The sequence below is a fragment of the Protopterus annectens genome, chromosome 5.part0, assembly GCF_019279795.1.
Source record: "Protopterus annectens isolate FY-2018-M chromosome 5.part0, PAN1.0, whole genome shotgun sequence".
NCBI lineage: Eukaryota > Metazoa > Chordata > Ceratodontiformes > Protopteridae > Protopterus > Protopterus annectens.
The window spans coordinates 1170382704-1170404349 of record NC_056735.1 but is presented as its reverse complement, the minus strand read 5'-3'; the positions used below and the strand labels follow the sequence as shown (position 1 = coordinate 1170404349).

Below are 21646 nucleotides of genomic sequence, written 5' to 3'. Positions count from 1 at the left end.
TCTACATTTATGGTAGGTACAAAACTGTACTTTTCATGGCATCCTGCATTCTACTAATTCCATATGCCAGACTGCATATGAGGAAACTACAATGGTATCTAAAAGGTGTACTCATCCCCTGCCTACAACAGGAGTTTCAATGGTGGACAGAAGCCTGTCACCACAACAAGGTTCTGCCATTCAGTTTACCCACAGCTAGACAGACACTGACAACGGATGCATCAGATTATGCCTGGGGGGCCCATATGGCAGGAAAATGTATTCAGGGCACATGGCCTGCAAACGAGATGCATCTTCACATCAATCAAAAAGAGATGCTAGCTGTTCAAAATGCCCTGACAGCTTTCAAGGACCTGCTTCATCCAGGACAGTTACTGATGAAGACAGACAACACTACGGTCATGTGGTACATAAGCAAGCAGGGAGGTACACATTCCTACCCCCTCTGCAGACAAGCAATGCCCTTATGGGACATAGCATTGGCTCTTCAAGTTCACCTGCAAGCACAATTCCTGCCAGGAAAAACAAATACTCTGGCAGACGAACTAAGCAGAAACCTCATGGATCCCCACGAATGGAAACTGGATCCACAAGTCTTAAACATGATAATAAGGAAATGGGGATGCCCAGACACAGATCTGTTTGCCTCTCCTCACAACTGCCAATTGCAGAGATTTTGCACAAGGATTTATCACAAGCAAGCATGGAAAGTGGACGCCCTATCATTCAGCTGGAAAAATCTAACAGTATATGCCTTTCCCCCACTGCCTCTCCTTCCCAGAGTACTCCTAAAGGTCAGACAAGGGAAGCCAAGAATGATACTGATTGCACCAGACTGGCCACGCCAGCACTGGTACCCAATCCTAAAGGGCCTCTCTCAAGGTCCAGCATGGATATTGCCTCAAACTTCTCACTTGCTGACCCAACAAAACAATCAGATCTTGCACAGCCAACTCAGGACCTTAAATCTGGCAGAATGGCGAATAATGTAGCCATTCTGAATACTCCTCTTTCAAAAGCTGTTATGGATGTTAAATTGGTGGCCAGGAGACCCAGTACCAGAAAATCTTATGCAGAAAAATGGAAGAGATTCTGTGCTTGGAACCAGGAACAAGGCATTGACACGTGTGTACCAAATATCCCACAGATTTTACAATACCTAACTGAGATGCTGAACCAAAGGCCTTTCTTTCTCCTCAATTAAAATTCATGCCTCTGCTATTTCAGCCCATTACAATACGGAACCACCTATCTTTTCTCATCCTCCAATAAGGCAGTACCTCAGAGGGGCTAAAAACATTAGGCCTCCAAGGAGAGCACCAGTTCCGGCCTGGGACCTCAATTATGTTCTGGAAAAACTCATAGTGCCTCCTTTCGAGCCAGCATCAACAGCAGATATAAAATTCTTATCCTGGAAAACAGCTCTGCTCCTAGCTATAACCTCTGCAAGGCGAGTCTCGGAGTTGCACGCACTCATGGCTGTGGAACCTTTCATAATTTTTCATCCAGGCAGGGTTTCTCTAAGGACAAACCCTACATTTATGCCTAAGGTGGTGTCCAGTGTGGCCCTCAACCAAACCATTCACTTGCCTACCTTTTATCCAAATCCACAGAACAAGGGTGAGAAAATTCTGCATTCTTTGGACATACACAGGCAGTTACACTTCTACTTGGACAGAACTAAAGCTCTCGGAAAGACTGAGCAACTTTTAGTGTCTTATGCTGCAGGATCACAAGGAAAGGCTATCTCAAAACAGACTATTTCTAAATGGATAGGCCATTGCATCCGTTTCTGCTGTTTTCAACATGGCAAATCAGTGCCTAAGGGCATTAGGCCTCATTCCACCAGAGCAGCAGCCACTTCAGCAGCCTTCCTCAGAGTAGTACCAACCAAAGATATCTTAGAGGCTGCAACTTGGAGTTCAGTGCACACCTTCATAAAGCACTACCACTTACCTCTTTACTCTAAGTCCAGAGCAGGCTTTGCCACTGCAGTTCTGCAGGGCCTCATAGACTCTCCTAATCCTATTTAGCCCAGCCACCCATCCTCAGCTTTGGGATTCTACCCAAGAGTAATGACTGCAACAGTGAAACACGATGAACATAGTACAGTTGTGTACCTACCATAAATGTAGATGTTAGAGTGTATTCACTGTTGCAGTCCCAGGTTACCCACCCACCATCCCCCTTGTCTTTGCTGGGACTTATCTACACTTCTCTATCCTATACAACCTATTTGGTGTATTTGCTTGTAGATGAAGGAAATGTTATTTTTATGCATGCATTTTTTGTTGGCATATTTTTCAGCCTACCATTTGGGGGCACCTGACATCTGGGTCAAGAAAAACTGAAGAAAATGGCATTGGCTACATCTTTTATACCCCTGGTGCACTGACGTCAGGGAAGAGGCAACAGCAACCCACACCAGACCTAGACTTTGGAATTCAGGCCAACTGAGGGTAGCCTGCCAGCAGGATATCCCAAGAGTAATGACGGCAACAGTGAATACACTCGAACATCTACATTTATGGTAGGGTACACAACTGTACTTTGTGTACACTTACCATAAATGTAGATGTTCAAGTGTATTCTCTGTTGCAGTCCGGGTTACCCACCCTCCAACCCCCTGTTTTTCTCTTACTATACCTCTCCTTTCTTTTGCTATGCTTAAAAGCCTTTTTGGTGTATTTGCTTTTGTTTGGAGGTATATTTTTTGTGTTTTAAATTTTATATATATATATATATATATATATATATATATATATATATATATATTGCTCCCCATTTGGGGGGCACCTGATATCTGGGGCAAGAAAAACTGATGTGATGGCATCGGCTGCATGTTTTATACCCCTGACGACTTGACATCATGGAAGAAGGGAGAGCAACCGACACAGGACCCAAGACTTTGTTAATCAGGCCGACTGAGGGCAACCTGCCAGCAGATTACCCAAATGTAATGACTGCAACAGTGAATACACTCGAACATCTACATTTACGGTAAGTGTACACAACTGTACTTTCGGCATAAAGCATTCACTCTGTTAAGAGCAGGAGATTTATGAATGCAATAATTGTGCCAAGATTAATCTCAGAAGAAGCAATCTCAGCATTAGTGGTCTTTCCACTGATCAGCTAATTTAGTAAATAAATATTACACATTATAACTACACATTAACTGGGTATCTACAAAAAAGTGTGCTTTATTCTCAGCTTTTTAAAGACTTCTAATATATGTTCTGATGTCAGTCTTCACTGAATCCTTGACTGTGTGTTCGGTGCCGTATCTTGGAACCTCAGCCATTATTCCAGCTCACGCCTTCCAAAAACTCTCAAGCTTAGCTCTACCCAGAATGCTCCTCTCAAGATTACCTCAGATTTCATTTGCTGCTTTAAATGCCAGACACGTTCCTCTCTTTTAGCTCTTGAGCTAGCCATTTCTTGTCACCGTTTACTTTTTTGAATTCTTTACTGAGTAGTTGCTTCTCTAAAATTTTATTCTTTCCCCAGATCCTCTTTCCTTAACTTTATTGGTCTTGTTTTTTTTCCCTGTTTAACATCATTGGTAGTTCTCCCTCCCTTTCTTTACCTTTACAGTAATCTGTACCATTGTTGGCACTTCTTTCCCCCATCTTATTACCACTGCTGTAAATGTTTTGTACCATCATTGGTTAAAAAAAAAAAAAAAAAAAAAAATTAAACTTACTAAAACTTATTCAGACTTTCCTTTTTCTTGTGTGTGTGTGTGTGTGTGTGTGTGTGTGTGTGTGTGAGAGAGAGAGAGAGAGTGCCGTTTTTGACATGGCTGAGAAGACTAAAGGTACTTCTGGCTTCAAAAGGTGCCAGAAGTGTGATCGTAAATTGCCAGACTCAGATAGACATTCCTTGTGTGTCTACTGCTTGGGCCTGGTGCACCTTCAAGAAGACTCTGCCACTTGTCATGGCTTTAGTCACTGGGCCATCATAGAGAGGAAAAATAAGCTCATCTTGAAAGGCCTGATCAAATTTAGCTTTAATGAAGCCATATCTGTAACGTCCAAGACTGATGTTAGCTCTGCTTCTTCTTTCTCCAGACATGAAGGCTCTAAGAAGAGGATCCGCTCTGTGCCAGCAGTCTCATTGGAACTGCTTATTAAAAAGACTAAGTCTTCCCCAGTTCCCACAATTTCAGCGGAACCGAATGGAAAATGGTCACCATCATTGGTGCCGTCAGTGCCAATCTTGGTACTGACAATTCCGGCACCCACTACTACCTCGGATCAGACTCCTCCCCCCCCTTCTCTATTCCACCGATCTCAGAACCGAGGGAGTTTTCATTTAAAGCTTTGCCTTGCATAAGGTATTCTCCAGAAGTAGACCCCTTTGTAGGTGGACTGCTAGGCCCATTCCTGGATAGACCCCCGTTCTCGTCAATTTGGCCCGTTCCATCAAGAGCCTCACAGAGTCTGATGTTCTAAGGCTGTGGTGGACCAGTTCCTGGTGGCAAGAGGATTAGCCACTTCTTCAGTTCCTAGTACTTCTGGCTCTGGAACTTTACATGTCTGTAACCTGGTTCTCATTCCTCCTCTGACTCCAGCTGAGAATTCGGTGTTCCCGGTTATGATAGTCCCAGCATTGACTGTATCAGTGCCGAGAAGATCCTGTTTTCTGGTGCAGATCACTCCCCTGAGCTCTTTGGTTCTTTCATAACCAGAGACCTCTCGAGGTCAGAGCTTTATTGTCCATTCTAGGCAGGGTGGATAAACACTGATCTTATCGGAGCCATCCATACTTCTTGGGGCTTTGGCACACGTAAGTTTGACTCTGGCTTTGGGCTTGGGGGCAGCTACCTCAGTGGAAGATGGGACCACAGTTTTGAAGGAGCCTGTTTCAATTCTGGGCTCCCATTCCTCTATTGGGGGGCCTGCTTTCCAGGCCATGGAAAGGGCCTTGTCCACTACGGGCCCACAGCTGATTCCTGTCTCGTCGGAACAGCATCCCAGTCTTTCCCCTCGCTCAGAGCTACCACCAGCCTCAGACCTGGGACAGTAGCCACAGAAACCTCAGGGTTCAACCATGGTGCTTATGTCCTCTTCAGACACCTCCCTGGCCAATCCCACTGAGGAGGTGTCCCAGAAGAGAAAGTGCAAGAAGAAACACTTGGACTCCCCGTAAGAGTCTTACACAGAAGATACTGACTTTGATGAAGTGTAAGGTTCCCCAAGGTCACTCCCAGAAAATGTCTTGTTTGGTGACATTCTAGAGATCCTTAAACAGCGGGGTGGCTTGGCTTTCCAACAACCTTCCTCAGAGGAGTCTGTATACCTAGAGGCTTTCTGTGCCCGACCATCTACTGCTTGGATCTCCACCTGCTGATAATCTAATTAAGTTGATTGCCCAGCGGGCTTGGAAGATTCCTGATTCCATCGAACCAATCCTTGAGACCAGTCCATATTTTGTCAGCTCCCATGGATCAGCAACATAGGGGTGCCAGTAGGTGTTATGGTGATTGCAGCAGTTGCCAGAAAGGAACTTGGTAATGAAAGTCCTACTATCCATCCTCCTAGTAAGGAGTCTAGGACAATGGATAGATTCAGGAAGCACATATACACTTCATCTACCTTTGCACTTAGGTCCTTGAACTTCATGACAACGAGATCTGATAAAGGAGCTGTCAGACACATTAACAGGAACTGTAGCTGATGGGTTCAGGCTAAAGTAGCTTCCCAGCTGGCAACCCTTGATTCAATATGTAATTTATCCATGAGGCTCCTTGCACATGCAGCTGAAGGGACGACTAGGGCAGTGGGTTCTGACAGCCCTGAAGAGGCACCCCTGCCTGCACTTAATGTGAGTTTGCAGAGCCATTTAAGTCTTCTTTCATCAATGCTGTCTTTGATGGAGTATCCCTTTTTGGCTGCAAAGTTAGAGACCCTTGCCAGATGTCAGAAGGATGAAAGACCCTTTCTGACGTGAGAGTACACTTTTCCACAACTCAACGACCCTACTCCAGGAACCAGAGGAGTGGCAAGTTATGGTTCAAAAAGTCCCAAGGGTCTTTCTAGGACTCGCATGGTAATGACTCCCCCCTGGGGCAGAGGGCGGAGTTATAATGAAAGATGTTTTGGTAGAGGCAGAGGTGACCTGCAGAATCAGGGTTGCAGGGATTCGTTCCTTGGTAACTCCCATCAGCGCCCCTGAATGGTGGCGTGATTGCCATTCTCTGGAGGCAGTTGGGGGATGACTTTCCCTGCACCTACCTGCCTGGCTAACCATAACAATGTCAATTGGGTGTAGAGGATTGTAACCAAAGGTTATAATATTGCCTTTTCGAAACAACCCAGACAACCAAAGAAACCCAGACATTTCACCCAGCCATAGGGATGCAGCAGTTCTACAAATTCAAAAACTGCTCAATGAAACAGTCATTCAAGTAGTCCCACCAGAACATATCAGATCTGGAGTTTAGTCAAGATTCTTTTTAGTGCCAAAAAATGCAGGAGACTGGAGACCAATTTTGGATCTCAATATTTTGAACAAGTCAGTTCGATGAACTGAATTTCGGATGGTCACAATTCAGTCTATTCTCCTGTTGTCCTTTATTCTCATGTTGCAGTATTCCAGACTCTTGGGTTTCCCTCTCTTGCTACCTGAATGTCTGGCCCTTATACAAAAGCTTCTAGCCACTGCTAGGTGTGTGGGGATGCCTGATGTTGGCTAAGGGAATGTGGACCATAAAAGTGACATTTGCATGCACCAGACATCAGAACTTCTCTCCTGCCAGTCAAATGTTGGCTGTTCCTACCTTACCAGCTTTCGGATAGAAAATTCTAAGATAAGTACCCTGTTGGGGACATTTTATTTGGGTCACTGCATGCCTGTGTGGGTTCATGTCATCCAGGAAGAGAAAGTATAGGTGCAGTCTTCAGATCCCCCATAAAGATGTCCAAGAGCTTTGCCTATTTTGTTTAGGGCCTTCACACGACCAAACATCTTGCTTCATCTGCCAGGCCTTTGTCACGAAAACCCTGCACAGCTGCTTGCACACGTTAAGCATTTATCTTGAGAATCTGCACCTCGAGCGCTTAGCTTTAGGTATGGAAGGGCTGTCCGGTCTGCCCGTTGAGCCACCCAAGAAAAAGATGAAAATCACTAGGCCTGAATCTGTAGCTGCACCTCTCTACCAGACTTCCCTCCTGTGCCTGACATCAGCCTGGAGGAGTAATCAAGTCACTGGAGATATGGGTACAGCAGGTACCAATGTGGAAGCTGCAGAACCCAGTGCAGAAGCTGCATCCTCTGAGGTTATGCAGATGTTGGCTTCCGACGGCAAGAGGGAACCTCAGCTTGTACCATCTGCCTGGATGGATCACTCCACCACTATGCAGGCTATGGATCCCAGGCCTTCCTTGGCTCCAATGCCCACTAGGCCTTCCCTTAAAAAGAAAGAGAAAAGGAAACCCGTTTCTCCCCCACTAAAGAGCCAGCCAGATCGATGGGTCTTTTCTCAGAATCTTTTCAATGCCTTTATGGCTCTAAGGCCTGTTACACCCTTAACCTCCCTAGTGGCTCCTCTTGTGATGAGCCCTAGGTCTTAGACCTTAAATACTTTCTAGGCTGAAGCTGAAGAATCCTCTGACTCTTCCACAGTGTATGTCTCTGAATTACCATTCCCCTTGGCTATGCCTCCCCGGAGGAAGAATCTGCAGAGGCAGATTCTCCAGCTGAGGATGTCACCTTTGGGGAGACCATTGCAAAGATGAGGGAACACTTGAAATGGGATTCCTCTGAGATGACAGTTCAGAAAAGATATTATGAATGTCTTCAGATGGACTCCCCTGCCCCTTCAGCTATACTGCATGTAATGCCAGCATTTCTATATACATTTAATGCAGCATCACTCAGTACTGATTCTCAGCCTCCTGCTCCCTGAGGGCCTGACAGATTTTACAAGATCCCTGAGGGAGCCAAATTCCTTAAGTGCCCTGCAGCGGACCCTGGCACTGTTTCATTGTCAGCTGATAAGGCATGTAAACTTCTTCATCCCTCCTCACTTCTTCCCTCAGACAAGGACATGGAATGCCTTGGGAAGAAGGTCTACACTTCATCTACCTTGCCATTCCAGGCAATAAATTACCAAACCCATATGTCCAAATATGCCCTAGCCCTTCTAGAAAAAGCCACTAAACTACTGATTGACATCCCAGACTCTCCAGACAAAGCTCAGATATCCAGTCTTGTATCCCTATCCTTTCAGATCACTTGCATACCTCTCAACCTGGAATCATCAAAAATCTGGACAAAGGCCAATGAAAAATAGATGCAAATTGGTACACTAATTAACATAAAATGTTCGTACATTATTATGTAACCCCGCCCACTTTAATGGAATTGTGGGATACCAACCAAAATATGATGAAACGCAAAATTAAGCAGAATAGTGTTTTACTTAATATTTAAAACTAAAGTACAGTTTTCTTTTATAAAAATAAAATTAACTGAGGCTGCTCTTCAGCCTTCTTTAAATAACACAAAGTATAAACCAGAAAGTGTGTGTGTCTGTGTGTTTGCACCAGTGTGTATGCACGTGTACAATGTACACATCTCAATGTGAGATTGTGTCCCCTTTTCTTCACCCAGTTTTTTAAATACCTTTATTAAATTATCACTTAAGACATAAGCAAACATATATTAACAGAAAATAAGCAAACCATATTAACATTTTCCAGTTGCATGCATTGTACATCATGTCTTTTCTTTCCCTTTATCATCACTCCAACATTATATGCATTTCTTAATTTCTGCCTTCGAGGCCTCCCTCATTCTCCTGATTATTCTACATGTATCGTTTCCCCAGTTTCCATTTATTTTTATGTAATTTGCTCCTTCTTTTTTCTAAAGGTTCCTCTTCCAGTTCTGTTTTCTATCTCTTATATAATATTCAACACTTCAAATAAAGTTGGTATAGACGTTGATTTCCATTTTCTAGTAATTGCTTTTTTTTCGCAGGCAGCAGAATTAAATTTAATGCCTTACTATGTCTAGTCAATTCAGATCCCCTGTCCCAGCTGAAAAGAATCATTTCCTTAGTTACAGCCAAAAATATTTCTGACGAGTCCTCTATAGGGAATTTTTAAAATATGCAAACTAATTACACTCCCAAAAGATGTGTGCCCAGTTTTCTTCTTTCCCATCCCACCCCCAACATTTGCTATCTAATTGAGAGAAATGTATTTGAAGTCAGCTTGAGGTATAAAAATACTAACACTTCCATGCAAAGATCCTAAACTTTCTGCACTTTGTTGCATACTTGGGAGAAATACATATATCCTCCCAGGCTCCCACTGTTCTCTTGTAAACTGCTTTTCCAGTCTATTCCCACCAATCTTTTCTAACCTCCTCTAATTGATTATTATAGTTATCATGCAATATTTTAAATGCTCTACTAATTATCCTTTTTTTAAAAGCAGCCTCTGTTATACATTCAACTAAAAGCCCTAGTAGAACAATTATTTCACTTAAAATTGCCTTACCTCTTTCTCTTTGCCAATACTCTGAGATGTTATCAACCCCTGGTATTTCCTTCATCCAGCTGACCTATTCATTCATTCTTCTATCAAGGCAAAAGCCCTCTTGCACATTCACTCCTTGAATGAAGCAAGGGTTGGGTGTTAAGGAACAGGCCAGCCTACAGATTCTGTGGACTGTCTTATCTCCACTCGCATGGCACTCCTGGGAACTTCACTACAGCTTACTGAGAAGGTGCAACCTGCTGGTCAAGTAGTACACTGCTTGCAGCATAGGATCACTAGGCAGTTCATGTTGTGGCAATATACCTACATGCAAGTATCACCAATTTAGGGAGGCAAACTGCCACCTGCCCCCAGGAAGGGCAAGCCAGCAATGGACACTTATTCTCATCCTCTCCTGCTCATGCTTCTAGTTGAGCACAGGCTGTCTGGGGTGCAGTGAAGGATTTATCCCTCTACACCTCATGGCTGGGTAACAGAAAGGCTTCTGACTACATCTGCCAAAAAAAAAATCACCTACTAATGGCAGAATGCAATGCAGTGTACAAGCTGTTTATCAACACTGTGAGTTTCCTTCATAACTTTAAAAAAATAACAGCCCGGAGACACCACGGGGCTGTATGCAGATCAATAGAGGAAACTCTGTGGTAAAGGCCACATCCACCCACCCAGGTAGTCCGCGAAAGACTGGTGGACTAGCGGATGTATGGACTAACTGTAACAAGACTACAAGCACATTTTAGAGTGATAGAGACAGCGTGCATGACCCTGTGATGTTGTGCGGACTAGGTTTGGATGATTCACTCACCCTTTATGATGGAGCCTACAGAAAAGACGAATATTATTGAGAAGAAAACATAGTCATCTAACAATGTAACATGATAGCACAAAGAGTTTTCTTACCAATACTAAAAGATGTGGAAGCATCTTATTCAAATACGTGCAGTGAAATCAGCCAAAACAAAACCAGCTAACTATACTGGGCTCATTAAACTAACGGAACTGTCACTTGACTACGAAATAAGTCTCCTGCTACAGTCCACATGCCCCAGACCAGCATCCATGTTTGGGTGCACCACTTTTCTAGCCCAAACTCTGTAGCAATTACTCCAGGTTTGTGCCTTCACAAATCCTGGTTCAGTAGCAATGCCTCTGGGATTCACGCCCTCTCTGCTGAATTTGTGGCATCCTTCAACTGTCAGGCGCCCTGCTGTTGGTTTGTATTTACTTTGTCAAATACTGGGGAGAGGGGATTATTGTTCGGTATGAAGTATTAATGGTGCAGGTCTTCCAGTTAACTAGCATTTGACTCTCAAAAGTTAGTGTGTAATCCGAAATACTTGAGCTGCGTTATGTATACTTTGGTTTAGCAGCGGTATGTTAAGAGAATAATGAGCAGAACACTGACTTTTCCAAATTAAGTTTTAACTTAAAAGCAATAGATTCGAGGAGGACAGGGGCAAACATCACATGTTTTACTTCAGAAAATATATATTAATTGGTACACTTATTTTGTTAACATCTCAAGTTAATAGTACTACTGTTTAAAAAAAAATGTCCCCGATTAATTTAACAGCCACTTCAGGTGGGTTAGGGTAATGTACTTGTGCAGAGAGAATGCTTTAACAGCATCCAAGGAGTATGGCTAGTAGAGAAAGTTTCCAAACGTATATACACTACTGAGGCTGCACTTATGGTCTGTGAAAATAAAACACAACATACTTTAACACCGAGCGCGCTTCACCAGTGTGCATTTATGTCTATATATTTACGTATGTGTGTGTTTGTGTGTGTGTGTGGCATTACTGCAGCTCCGGTGATGTCCAGATGGGAGGATCAAAATTCAAATTGCTCCAACAAATGTTTTACCTCGCAATTGTTGGACTAAAAAGGAAAATCTTAATTTAAAGGGGCCAGTTGAAATTTCGTGACACCCTTAGATTTTGAATTAGGATTTGTGATTTTCTGACTAATTCGGGATAGTTGAGAGGTATGTTCACTAGGCATTCCATTAAGAGCAGCTACGATGCTGCTGAAGCTTCTGCAAGGTCAGCTGCATCTGCCAAGGTCCTGAGAAGATATTCCCGGCTAAGGTTACAGCCCCTACATAATGACATCAGGGCAAAACTCTTGGATGCACCATCTTGACAACTCAACCCTCTTTGGGACAAAGGTGGCTGCTGTTTAAAACTCTGCAACAAAAGGGGAAGGAGTTACAAGACCTGAAGCACCTATTTGTTTCTCTATTCCCAATTTCCACAAGAACTACCCATCTAAAACACAATTCATCAGGAAACATTCTATCCCCACTCCTCCTCCTTTCAGGACAACAAAGACTGCCAGGAAGCAAATGAGTCCTTCCAGGCCTGTCCAGACCCCATCCCAGAAGCCTCAATTTCAAGACAGGGCAAGTAGTCTGTGGCTACCTGCCATTCCTGCAAAAAACCCTCAACTCCATTCCCCTGTCCCAAAGGTGCTCTTTGTCTCCCTGTTTGGAAAAAAAAAACACCACTGACAGGTGGGTCTTATCCATTATAGAGAGAAGTTATTTCATGACCTGGATCACAACTCTGTCCATGAGGGGCATTCCACAGCCCCCAAAGAACAGCTCCCATTATTTCAGTCAGTTATAGACAGCCTCATTGCCCAGGAAACGATTCAACCTGTCCCTCTGACAGAGAAGGGAAAATGTTTCTACTCCAGGCTCTTCTTAGTCCCAAGGAAAGGTGACTGGTTGAGACCAATCCTAGATCTTTCCCACCTCAGTCTCTTTCCACAAGTGCCCACCTTTCAAATGCTCACTCTGCAAACCATTTTCCCTTTGATTTTTACCTCTGGGGTTCATGGCCACCTTGGACGTCAAGGGTGCCTACCTACAAATCCCCATAAGGACCAATTACAGGAGATGCTTGCACTTCTCTGTGGCCTCAAGCATTTTCAGTTCTCAGCCTTACCCTTCAGACTTTCTACTGCACCAAGGTTCTTCAAGTGCTTGGCACCAGTGGTAGCCTTCTGCAGAACCCAAAGGATTCAAATTTTCCCTTACCTAGATGACCTTCTCATTCAGGCAGACTGCACAGAATCCCTGCAACGGCATCTACAAACAGCAATTTCACTCCTGCAAACACTGGGCTTCCAGATAAATTACCCCATGTCCAACCCGACCCCCTCTCAAACCCTAGTATTTCTGGGATGCAGGATAAGAACGGATGTCATGAGGACTTTCCTACCACCTCAAAAGGTGGAAAACGCAAGGCAGTATCTGCTCACTGTACTTCAGGCCACAGACTTGCCTCCCAGGCAATATCTGACTCCTGAGTCACATGACACCCACCATTCCAATGTTGCAATTAGTGAGGCTCCACATGAGAAAGCTACAATGGTACCTAACGTCTATATGAACTAGCACACTCATCCTCGACTGCAAAACCCCCTTCTTGCATTGCCTCAAGAAAGAGATTCAGTGGTGGTTGATTCAAGTGAGCTGCAACCCAGGACTACCCGTAAAGTCTCCCATGCCAGTACAGGAGATGTATATGGATGCCTCATATCTGGGGTAGGGAACAGCCTTGGCCTCCTTAAGAGTCCAGGGCACTTGGCCGGACTCCATCAAACAGGAGCATATCAATATCAGAGAGATGAGAGCAATTCTTTTAGCCCTAAAGGCCTTCCAACACATGCCTGAAACAAGGCCCCCACTAAAATTGTTCACAGACAACACTACAGTTCTGTGGTATGTGAACAAGCAGGGGGAAACAAAATCCTACTTGCTTTGCAAGTGTGGGAGCTTGTCACAAAACGGAGTCCTGCTTCAGGCAGTGTATATCTCTTCAGAACGGAATACTCAGGCAGACACCTTGAGCAGGTCCATGTCACAGTCCCACGAATGGATGCTCCACAGGGATGTGTTCTTGGACAATAGCTCACAAATGGGGTACACCTCAGATAGATCTGTTTGCCTCCCCTATGAGCAGACAACTTCCATCTTTTTGCATCAGGCTGCCCAGTCCTCTGGCGAGGGCAACAAACACCTTCTCAATCTCTTGGAAGGGGATGTTTCTGAATTTAACCCCCCCCCCCCCACTGCTTCAGAAAGTCCTACTGAAAATTCAGCAGGACAGACCAAAAATCTTGTGACAGCACTGGTTCCTCCTCCTCCTGCATTTAGCCCGGAGAAATCCCCAGAAGTTGCCTCACAGAGAGGACCTTCTCACACAGGACACTGGAGCTCTAATCCATCCCCACTTACAATCTCTGAACTTACCCTGTGGGTGATAGAATTCTGATCCCTTACAGACACCTGTACAGTGAGGATGTGCTCACAGTCCTGCAGGAGGCCAGGAAACCCAATACTAGGAGATCTTATATATCCAAATGGAAAAGATTCTCCATACGGTGTCTACAAAGGCAGTTGGACCCTTTCCAGGGTGATATCCCATTGGTACTGTCATACCTGCATGAACTCTTGCAGATAGGGTTGGTGTATTCCTCCATTAAAACCCACCTGGCTTCTATTTCAGCTTGTCTGCTTCTGTATCCACCTTTGGCTTCCAGATTGCTTTGCAAAGTTGTTCCTAAAAGGAGTGCTGCATCTCAGGCCCTCCAGGAAACCCACCCATCCCCTTGGGACCTAAATTATGTTTTGGAGAAGCTCACGGTTACCCCTTTGAACCAGCCTGTAAGGCTTCTCTGAAGCTTACTGCACTTAAAAACAGTACTCCTAGTGACCTTGACATCAGTTAGAAGTCCGAGTTACAGGCTCTCATGGCCTTTCCCCCTTTTCTCATCTTCCACAAAGACAGAGTGTAACCCTAAGGACCAACCCTTCTTTCATGCCCAAGATGGTTATCCTTAAATTAGACTATTCACTTTCCTACCTTTTTTTGTCCACCCTCATAGTGACAGTGAGAGAGTCTTGCATTCCCTTGATGTGCACAGACAGCTTAGGTTCTACCAAAGGCGAGACCAAATCTATCAGAAAATCTGACCACTTGTTTGTCTCCTCACCCCAGGGCCGTGGGGGAAAGCAGTAACAAAACAGATCGCTTCAGCCTGGATTTCCAGAGCATTTTCCTTCTGCTATGCATACCATGGGAAACCTTGGGGTCCAAAGTTACAGCACTCCACTAGGGCTTTGGCTTCATCTGGAGCTTTCTTTAAGGGATTGACACTGCAGCCATTTTAGAGGCAGTTACACGGACATCTGTCCACACCTTTACTAAACATTACAATTGGACCAAATTTCAAACCAGAGCTGAATTTGCCAGGGAAATCCTCCTTGGATTTAGAGAGAGTAGTTCCAGGCCACCACCCTCTTTTTCCTGGTGACCTTGGCACTCAACGAGTTAGAATCTGCCTAAGAGAAATGACAATGAATAGTTTCTAATATACCCCCAGGGATTACCTCAGTGTCACTGCTCAACAGAGGCACAGCAAAATAATGGGTATAGTTCCCCATACTAAAGGGGTGGCGTAAGCCACAAAACTATGAGCTAGGCTTGTAAATGCCCTCGGGCAGATAGCCTAGTATGAACCTATGAACCTATGAACCTAAGGGATGTGTTCTTGGACAATAGCTCACAAATGGGGTACACCTCAGATAGATCTGTTTGCCTCCCCTATGAGCAGACAACTTCCATCTTTTTGCATCAGGCTGCCCAGTCCTCTGGCGAGGGCAACAAACACCTTCTCAATCTCTTGGAAGGGGATGTTTCTGAATTTAACCCCCCCCCCACTGCTTCAGAAAGTCCTACTGAAAATTCAGCAGGACAGACCAAAAATCTTGTGACAGCACTGGTTCCTCCTCCTCCTGCATTTAGCCCGGAGAAATCCCCAGAAGTTGCCTCACAGAGAGGACCTTCTCACACAGGACACTGGAGCTCTAATCCATCCCCACTTACAATCTCTGAACTTCGCCCTGTGGGTGATAGAATTCTGATCCCTTACAGACACCTGTACAGTGAGGATGTGCTCACAGTCCTGCAGGAGGCCAGGAAACCCAATACTAGGAGATCTTATATATCCAAATGGAAAAGATTCTCCATACGGTGTCTACAAAGGCAGTTGGACCCTTTCCAGGGTGATATCCCATTGGTACTGTCATACCTGCATGAACTCTTGCAGATAGGGTTGGTGTATTCCTCCATTAAAACCCACCTGGCTTCTATTTCAGCTTGTCTGCTTCTGTATCCACCTTTGGCTTCCAGATTGCTTGCAAAGTTGTTCCTAAAAGGAGTGCTGCATCTCAGGCCCTCCAGGAAACCCACCCCATCCCCTTGGGACCTAAATTATGTTTTGGAGAAGCTCACGGTTACCCCCTTTGAACCAGCCTGTAAGGCTTCTCTGAAGCACTGCACTTAAAAAAACAGTACTCCTAGTGACCTTGACATCAGTTAGAAGTCCGAGTTACAGGCTCTCATGGCCTTTCCCCCTTTTCTCATCTTCCACAAAGACAGAGTGTAACCCTAAGGACCAACCCTTCTTTCATGCCCAAGATGGTTATCCTTAAATTAGACTATTCACTTTCCTACCTTTTTTTGTCCACCCTCATAGTGACAGTGAGAGAGTCTTGCATTCCCTTGATGTGCACAGACAGCTTAGGTTCTACCAAGACGAGACCAAATCTATCAGAAAATCTGACCACTTGTTTGTCTCCTTTCACCCCAGGGCCGTGGGGGAAAGCAGTAACAAAACAGATCGCTTCAGCCTGGATTTCCAGAGCATTTTCCTTCTGCTATGCATACCATGGGAAATCCTTGGGGTCCAAAGTTAAGGCGCACTCCACTAGGGCTTTGGCTTCATCTGGAGCTTTCTTTAAGGGATTGGACACTGCCGCCATTTTAGAGGCAGTTACACGGACATCTGTCCACACCTTTACTAAACATTACAAATTGGACCAAATTTTCAAACCAGAGCTGAATTTGCCAGGGAAATCCTCCTTGGATTTAGAGAGAGTAGTTCCAGGCCACCACCCTCTTTTTCCTGGTGACCTTTGGCACTCAACCAAAAGTTTAGAATACTGCAACATGAGAATAGAAAGACATAGAATAGTTGTGTAAAATCTTACCATAACCATAGATGTCCTTCTCGTCTGTGTTGCAAAATTCCTTCCCTCCTTCCTTCCCCTCCTTTTCCTGTAAATGGTCCCTTCATGGATGGCACTGGACTGACAGTTTTTCCTGGGATTGAGGTCTGACTGGGATGCTCAGTTCTGAGGTCTGGTGCATGCAGACATCATTTTTATGGTCCACGTTCCCTTCGCCAACATCAGGTGTCCCACGCACCTAACAGTGACTAGAAGCTTTTGTATACCGGCCAGACATTCGGGTAGCAAGAGAGGGAACCCCAAGAGTTTTGAATACTGCAACATGGAAGAGAAGGACATCTATGATTATGGTACGATTTTACACAACTATTCTTTCTTAGGGAAAGATGATTAGATGTGCTAAAAAGATCTTCAGGATGGGTATTATCACATAAAGATAGACAAACTCTCCAGAAGATTTCTGTGCTTCCCATTGGTAGTCTTTCAGTTCAGAGCCATGCCCCTTTGGTCTCACCACAGCACCCAGGGTGTTTACCAAAGGCATGGCAGTGGTCGTAGCTCACTGCAAGGATTCCATGTGTTTCCATACCTAGATGAGTGGCTCATTACTGCAGTCACCAGGCATCTACTGCTGCAGGCAAGGATCTGTGTTCTTCAAACTTGCTCTTTGCTAGGGATCACTGTCAACTATGAAAAATCCCATCTAGCACCAACACAGCATTTAGAAATTCATAGGGTTGGTGTTAGATGCAAGCACCTGTATCACACCTCTACCCCAAGAAAGACTTCAGAGAATAAATTCACAAGTCAGTCAGATTCTTCACAACAGAACAATGACTGCAAGACTTGTGTTACTGACTCAAGGATCTATGGCAGCCACCATTACTTTAGTTCCCCTTGCAAGGTTTCACATGCAAATTCTACAGTGGCTATTGGTGTCACATTGGTCATTACTGAATCAACCAATCCCCCATCAAGTACTAGTAACTAACTTATGCAAAAAGGACCTGAGTTGGTGCACCATTCCAACGACATTCTAGTGGGCTGTCCATTTGTCCCTTCTCAACCCCAAGCTATAGTGACCACAGATGCATCCCAGATAGGGTGGTGTGGGGCATTATCTGAAAAAGGAAGTCCAAGACACTTGGTCCCAGTTAGAGGCCAGTTTTGTACATCAGTGTTCTTACAGGTGAGGGCAGTGCTCCTGGCACTGCAAGCATTTCAAGAAACCCTAACCTCAGGAATGATTGCTATCCAAACAGACATGTCATTGGTTTGGTACATCAGCAGACAAGGGGGAACCAGATCTTACCCTGTTTGCTGAGAAGCACTCAGGGTATGGAAATGGGCAATTTCATCTAGTGCTTTCTAATTGCAACACATATATTCTGGGAAGCTCCAACGTGATAACGGACAAATTGAGCAGGAGCATCCTGATACCTCACGAGTGGTCTCTCAACCCTTTCGTGACAGAAAGAATATTCCATTGATTGGGCCAGCCCTGCTGTGATCTCTCTGCATTCCCCTGAACAACAAGTGCAGCAGCTACTTTGCCCTGATCCCCACCTGTGGGGGAGTCACCAAGAGATGCTCGCCTTCATGATTGGCCCCCCAGTCTACTGTATGCCTATCCCCTGATTCCTCTCATTTCCCAGTTTCTGAAGAAAGCCAGCAGGTCGAAGCACAAGATAATTCCCATTGTCTCATTCTGGCCTTGACAGATAATGTTTCCCTTTCTGAGGCGTCACTTAATTCAGAAACCTTGGATGCTGGACCCAACTCCAGGCCTGTTGTCCCATATAGAGGGACTCATTCATCCGAATCTTCAAAATCTCAAGCTCACTGGTTGGCTTTTCCAGTTCCAATGATTGCTAGGCATACTAGCCTTACTGCCCCATTTCAACAAATTGTTTTAGCCTCCCACAAACCTTTGACTTGACGATTATACAACAGTATGTGGCAAAAATTTTCAAAATGGGCTACAGACAGTAATCTTGACCCATATTCTGCACCAGTTCATAAGGTCTTGGAATTTTTAGCATCACTTTTTGATGCAGGTGTGTCGTCCTCAACTTTACGGGTTCCTCTAGCTACATTTTCAAATTTTCATAATGGTCTAAATGAGACAGTTCTGATGTCGCACAAACTTTGTAAACCCTTTCTGAAAGGAACCCTGTTGCTGAGACCTCCCTACAAGGATCTGTCTGCACCTTGGTACTTGAATATGATTCTACAGTCTTTGATTTATCCCCCATTTGAACCATCAGCAAATTGTGTTTGAAGTATTTATCCTGGAAAAACTCCTTTTTGGTTGCTATTACGTGTGCTAGGAGATTATCTGAGTTACAGGCTTTATCTTGCAAGCCTCCTTACCTAGTCTTTTATAAGGATAAGATGTCCTTGAGAACAAATCCTTCCTTTTTACCAAAAGTAGTATCTGACACTAATATCAGTCAGATTATACAGCTTCCTGTATTTTTTCCCAGATTTTCAAACAAAGGTGAATATTGTCTGCATTTGCTAGATGCTCACTGTCAATTACATTTTTACCTTCACAGAACAAAGGAGTTCAGAAAATCTGAGCAGCTGTTTTTCATTTTCTACTGCTACTCTGGGCAAATCAGTTTCTAAGGCTACTTTGGCTATATGGCTCAAGGATTGCATAACCTTTATTTATAACAAATAGAAAGTACAACTGCCAGGACCTGTAAAAGCACATTCTACAAGAGCAAAAGCCGCTTCTGCAGTCTTCCATGCCAGAGCTGTTATAGATGATACATGTGTAGCGGCTACTTGGGCATCCCCACATATCTTTATTACTCATTAGAAGATGGATATGGTCTCCTAGGGATGAGTATCTTTTGGTTCAGTGGTGATCGGGAGTATTCTGCCAAGAGTCCTCCCAAGATTTCGGTGGCTGGGGACTGTCCCACAGTCAAGGATTAAGTGAAGATTGACAACATCGGATAAAAAAAGTTATGCCTTACCATAATGTTCCATCTGTGCTGTCGATCTTCACTTATCCTTGACATCCCCTGCCTTTCGAGCTTCTTGGTGGAACGGATGTAATCCTACCGAATAGATTTTTCCTTTATGAATACAGGTATGGTCTCTGATCTGTTATTTTTTGTCTGTCACTGTCTCATGCAAACTTGATTTGAGGTAATCTTGAGAGGAGCATTCTGCGTAGAGCTAAGTTAGAGAGTTTTTTAAAGGCGCAAGCTGGAATAATGGCCGAGTCTGTTCTGAGATACGGAACCGAACCCACAGTCAAGGATAAGTGAAGATCCACAGCAGCACAGATGGAACATTATCGTAAGACATGACTTTTTTACATTCATATTAGGTGGGTATTGTGACTTTTAACTACCTTAATCCTTTTTCTCTTGTTTATTTAGGTACTACCCATACCATTATGCACCTTACCTCTCAGACATTCGCAATATTTGCAATTTTAAACTGAAGTTTGAGTTAGGCAAGCCATTCTTGCCATTTCAACAGCTTCTTGCTGTTCTTCCAGCTGCCAGTAAGGACTTGCTACCTAAATGTTATCAGGTAAGAGTATAATTTGTGGTGTTGCTTATCTTGGACATTTTAAATTCTTTGTTTGGTACAGACAACTATAATCATGGATGTTCTGCTACTGTGATGATTACTGTTGCAAATCTAAATTATTCACTGTCTAATACACTGCGTCTCTCTTGTGAAATCAAATGTTTGCTGACTTAGAAAAGTAATGTTTCTAAATGGATGTGTTAATGGCTTTTTGTATTTTTACATATGAAACACTGGCTACAAGTTCATCTAAATGGAGAAAGTTTTTTAGGTATAGCCATCACTGTACTGAGGATAGAAGTCTTTGTGAGCATCAGAACTGTATTAATGTTCATTTTGCTGTGACAGTGACTCAACAGATCCACAGTCACCTTTGACATCAGGATTAGAATTTTGCTAGTTCAGTCCCCACACCAGATGGTTGGTTTCACATTTGTTAGCAGCACGTTGCGGCATTAAGTGTCTTGCACACCTGAGGGTGCTGTCCCTCTGCTGGATTGTTAAACCTAGATCTCATATACCTGGGTTTAATGACTAAGTAGATGTTGAAGATGCCTTAGCACACATGCAACTTATAGGGATGTTACAGTACTCAAAGTATAGACTTTTACATGCTGCATGTAACACCATTTTATTATCATCTCTCTGGCATTGTCTTCATTGTAAGTCACATTTTAGTGTGGTTGCACAACCGCAGTCGTAACCTTTCACAAAAGTATGTTAATTCCACTTATTAGTTTTCATTTTTAAATAATCCATAGTAAACATTCTGTGTTTTTTTTTTCTCAGTCCTGCATTTCCAGCTCCACTTTTAATTTTTCTCATAATTATTCTTTTCCTTTGCAGTTTATAAATCAGACCAGTGTTGGTAATGTGGGGGCTCCCAGCAAAATTCAACTTGGTGGTCGCCCCATGAGGCTATTCCACATCACTAATAATGCATTCAGACATTACTTCTGTACATTCATGTCCTTTTATGTATATGAGTTTGTACAAGCAGTCTTTTAAATCTTGAATGGCAGAGATACATAATAGGTTTTAGCTGCAATGATGAATATTGTGACATGCCTTTGTAGGACATCAAAGTAGCCAACATTACAGTGAACCATTCAAACTTCAAAACTATTTGAAGTTACAGTCAAGCATACCACATACCTCAGTTTAGACACAAATTGCAACATTGCCAAGTATGCCATTGCAGACCCTGACCATAGAGACAGTACTGAGAAACCCACAATAGTAGCTTATACTGGGAGCAATTTTAACACAGTGCTTCACATTGCAAGTACTTCTTTAAACTGTGAAAGTTGATTGCTAAACCCTGTGTGAGTAGACAGCTCATAACAAGTGCTTTTGCACTGGGGGCCCCATGTACCACCACCCCTACTCATTCCAGGGTAAGTCACCTACATCTTCCAAACTTACATATACCAGCTCCACAGCTGATTGACATTTGGTTGGGGAAAATGTTCCCAAAACACAGGCAAGCACTAGTTTCAGTCTAACAGAAGCAACAGGTACTTTTTGAGATTTCATT

At 43.8% G+C, this 21646-nt stretch overlaps 1 protein-coding gene across 1 annotated transcript in view; it reads left to right on the top strand.

Annotated features, from left to right (window-relative positions):
* Nucleotides 1-21646, top strand: part of XRN1 (5'-3' exoribonuclease 1) — a 2408514-nt gene that overhangs the window by 816467 nt on the left and 1570401 nt on the right. Inside the window, exon 14 of the mRNA XM_044071018.1 lies at nucleotides 19953-20109. Within this exon, the coding sequence (XP_043926953.1) occupies nucleotides 19953-20109 (157 nt within the window). The remainder of the gene's footprint in view (nucleotides 1-19952; nucleotides 20110-21646) is intronic.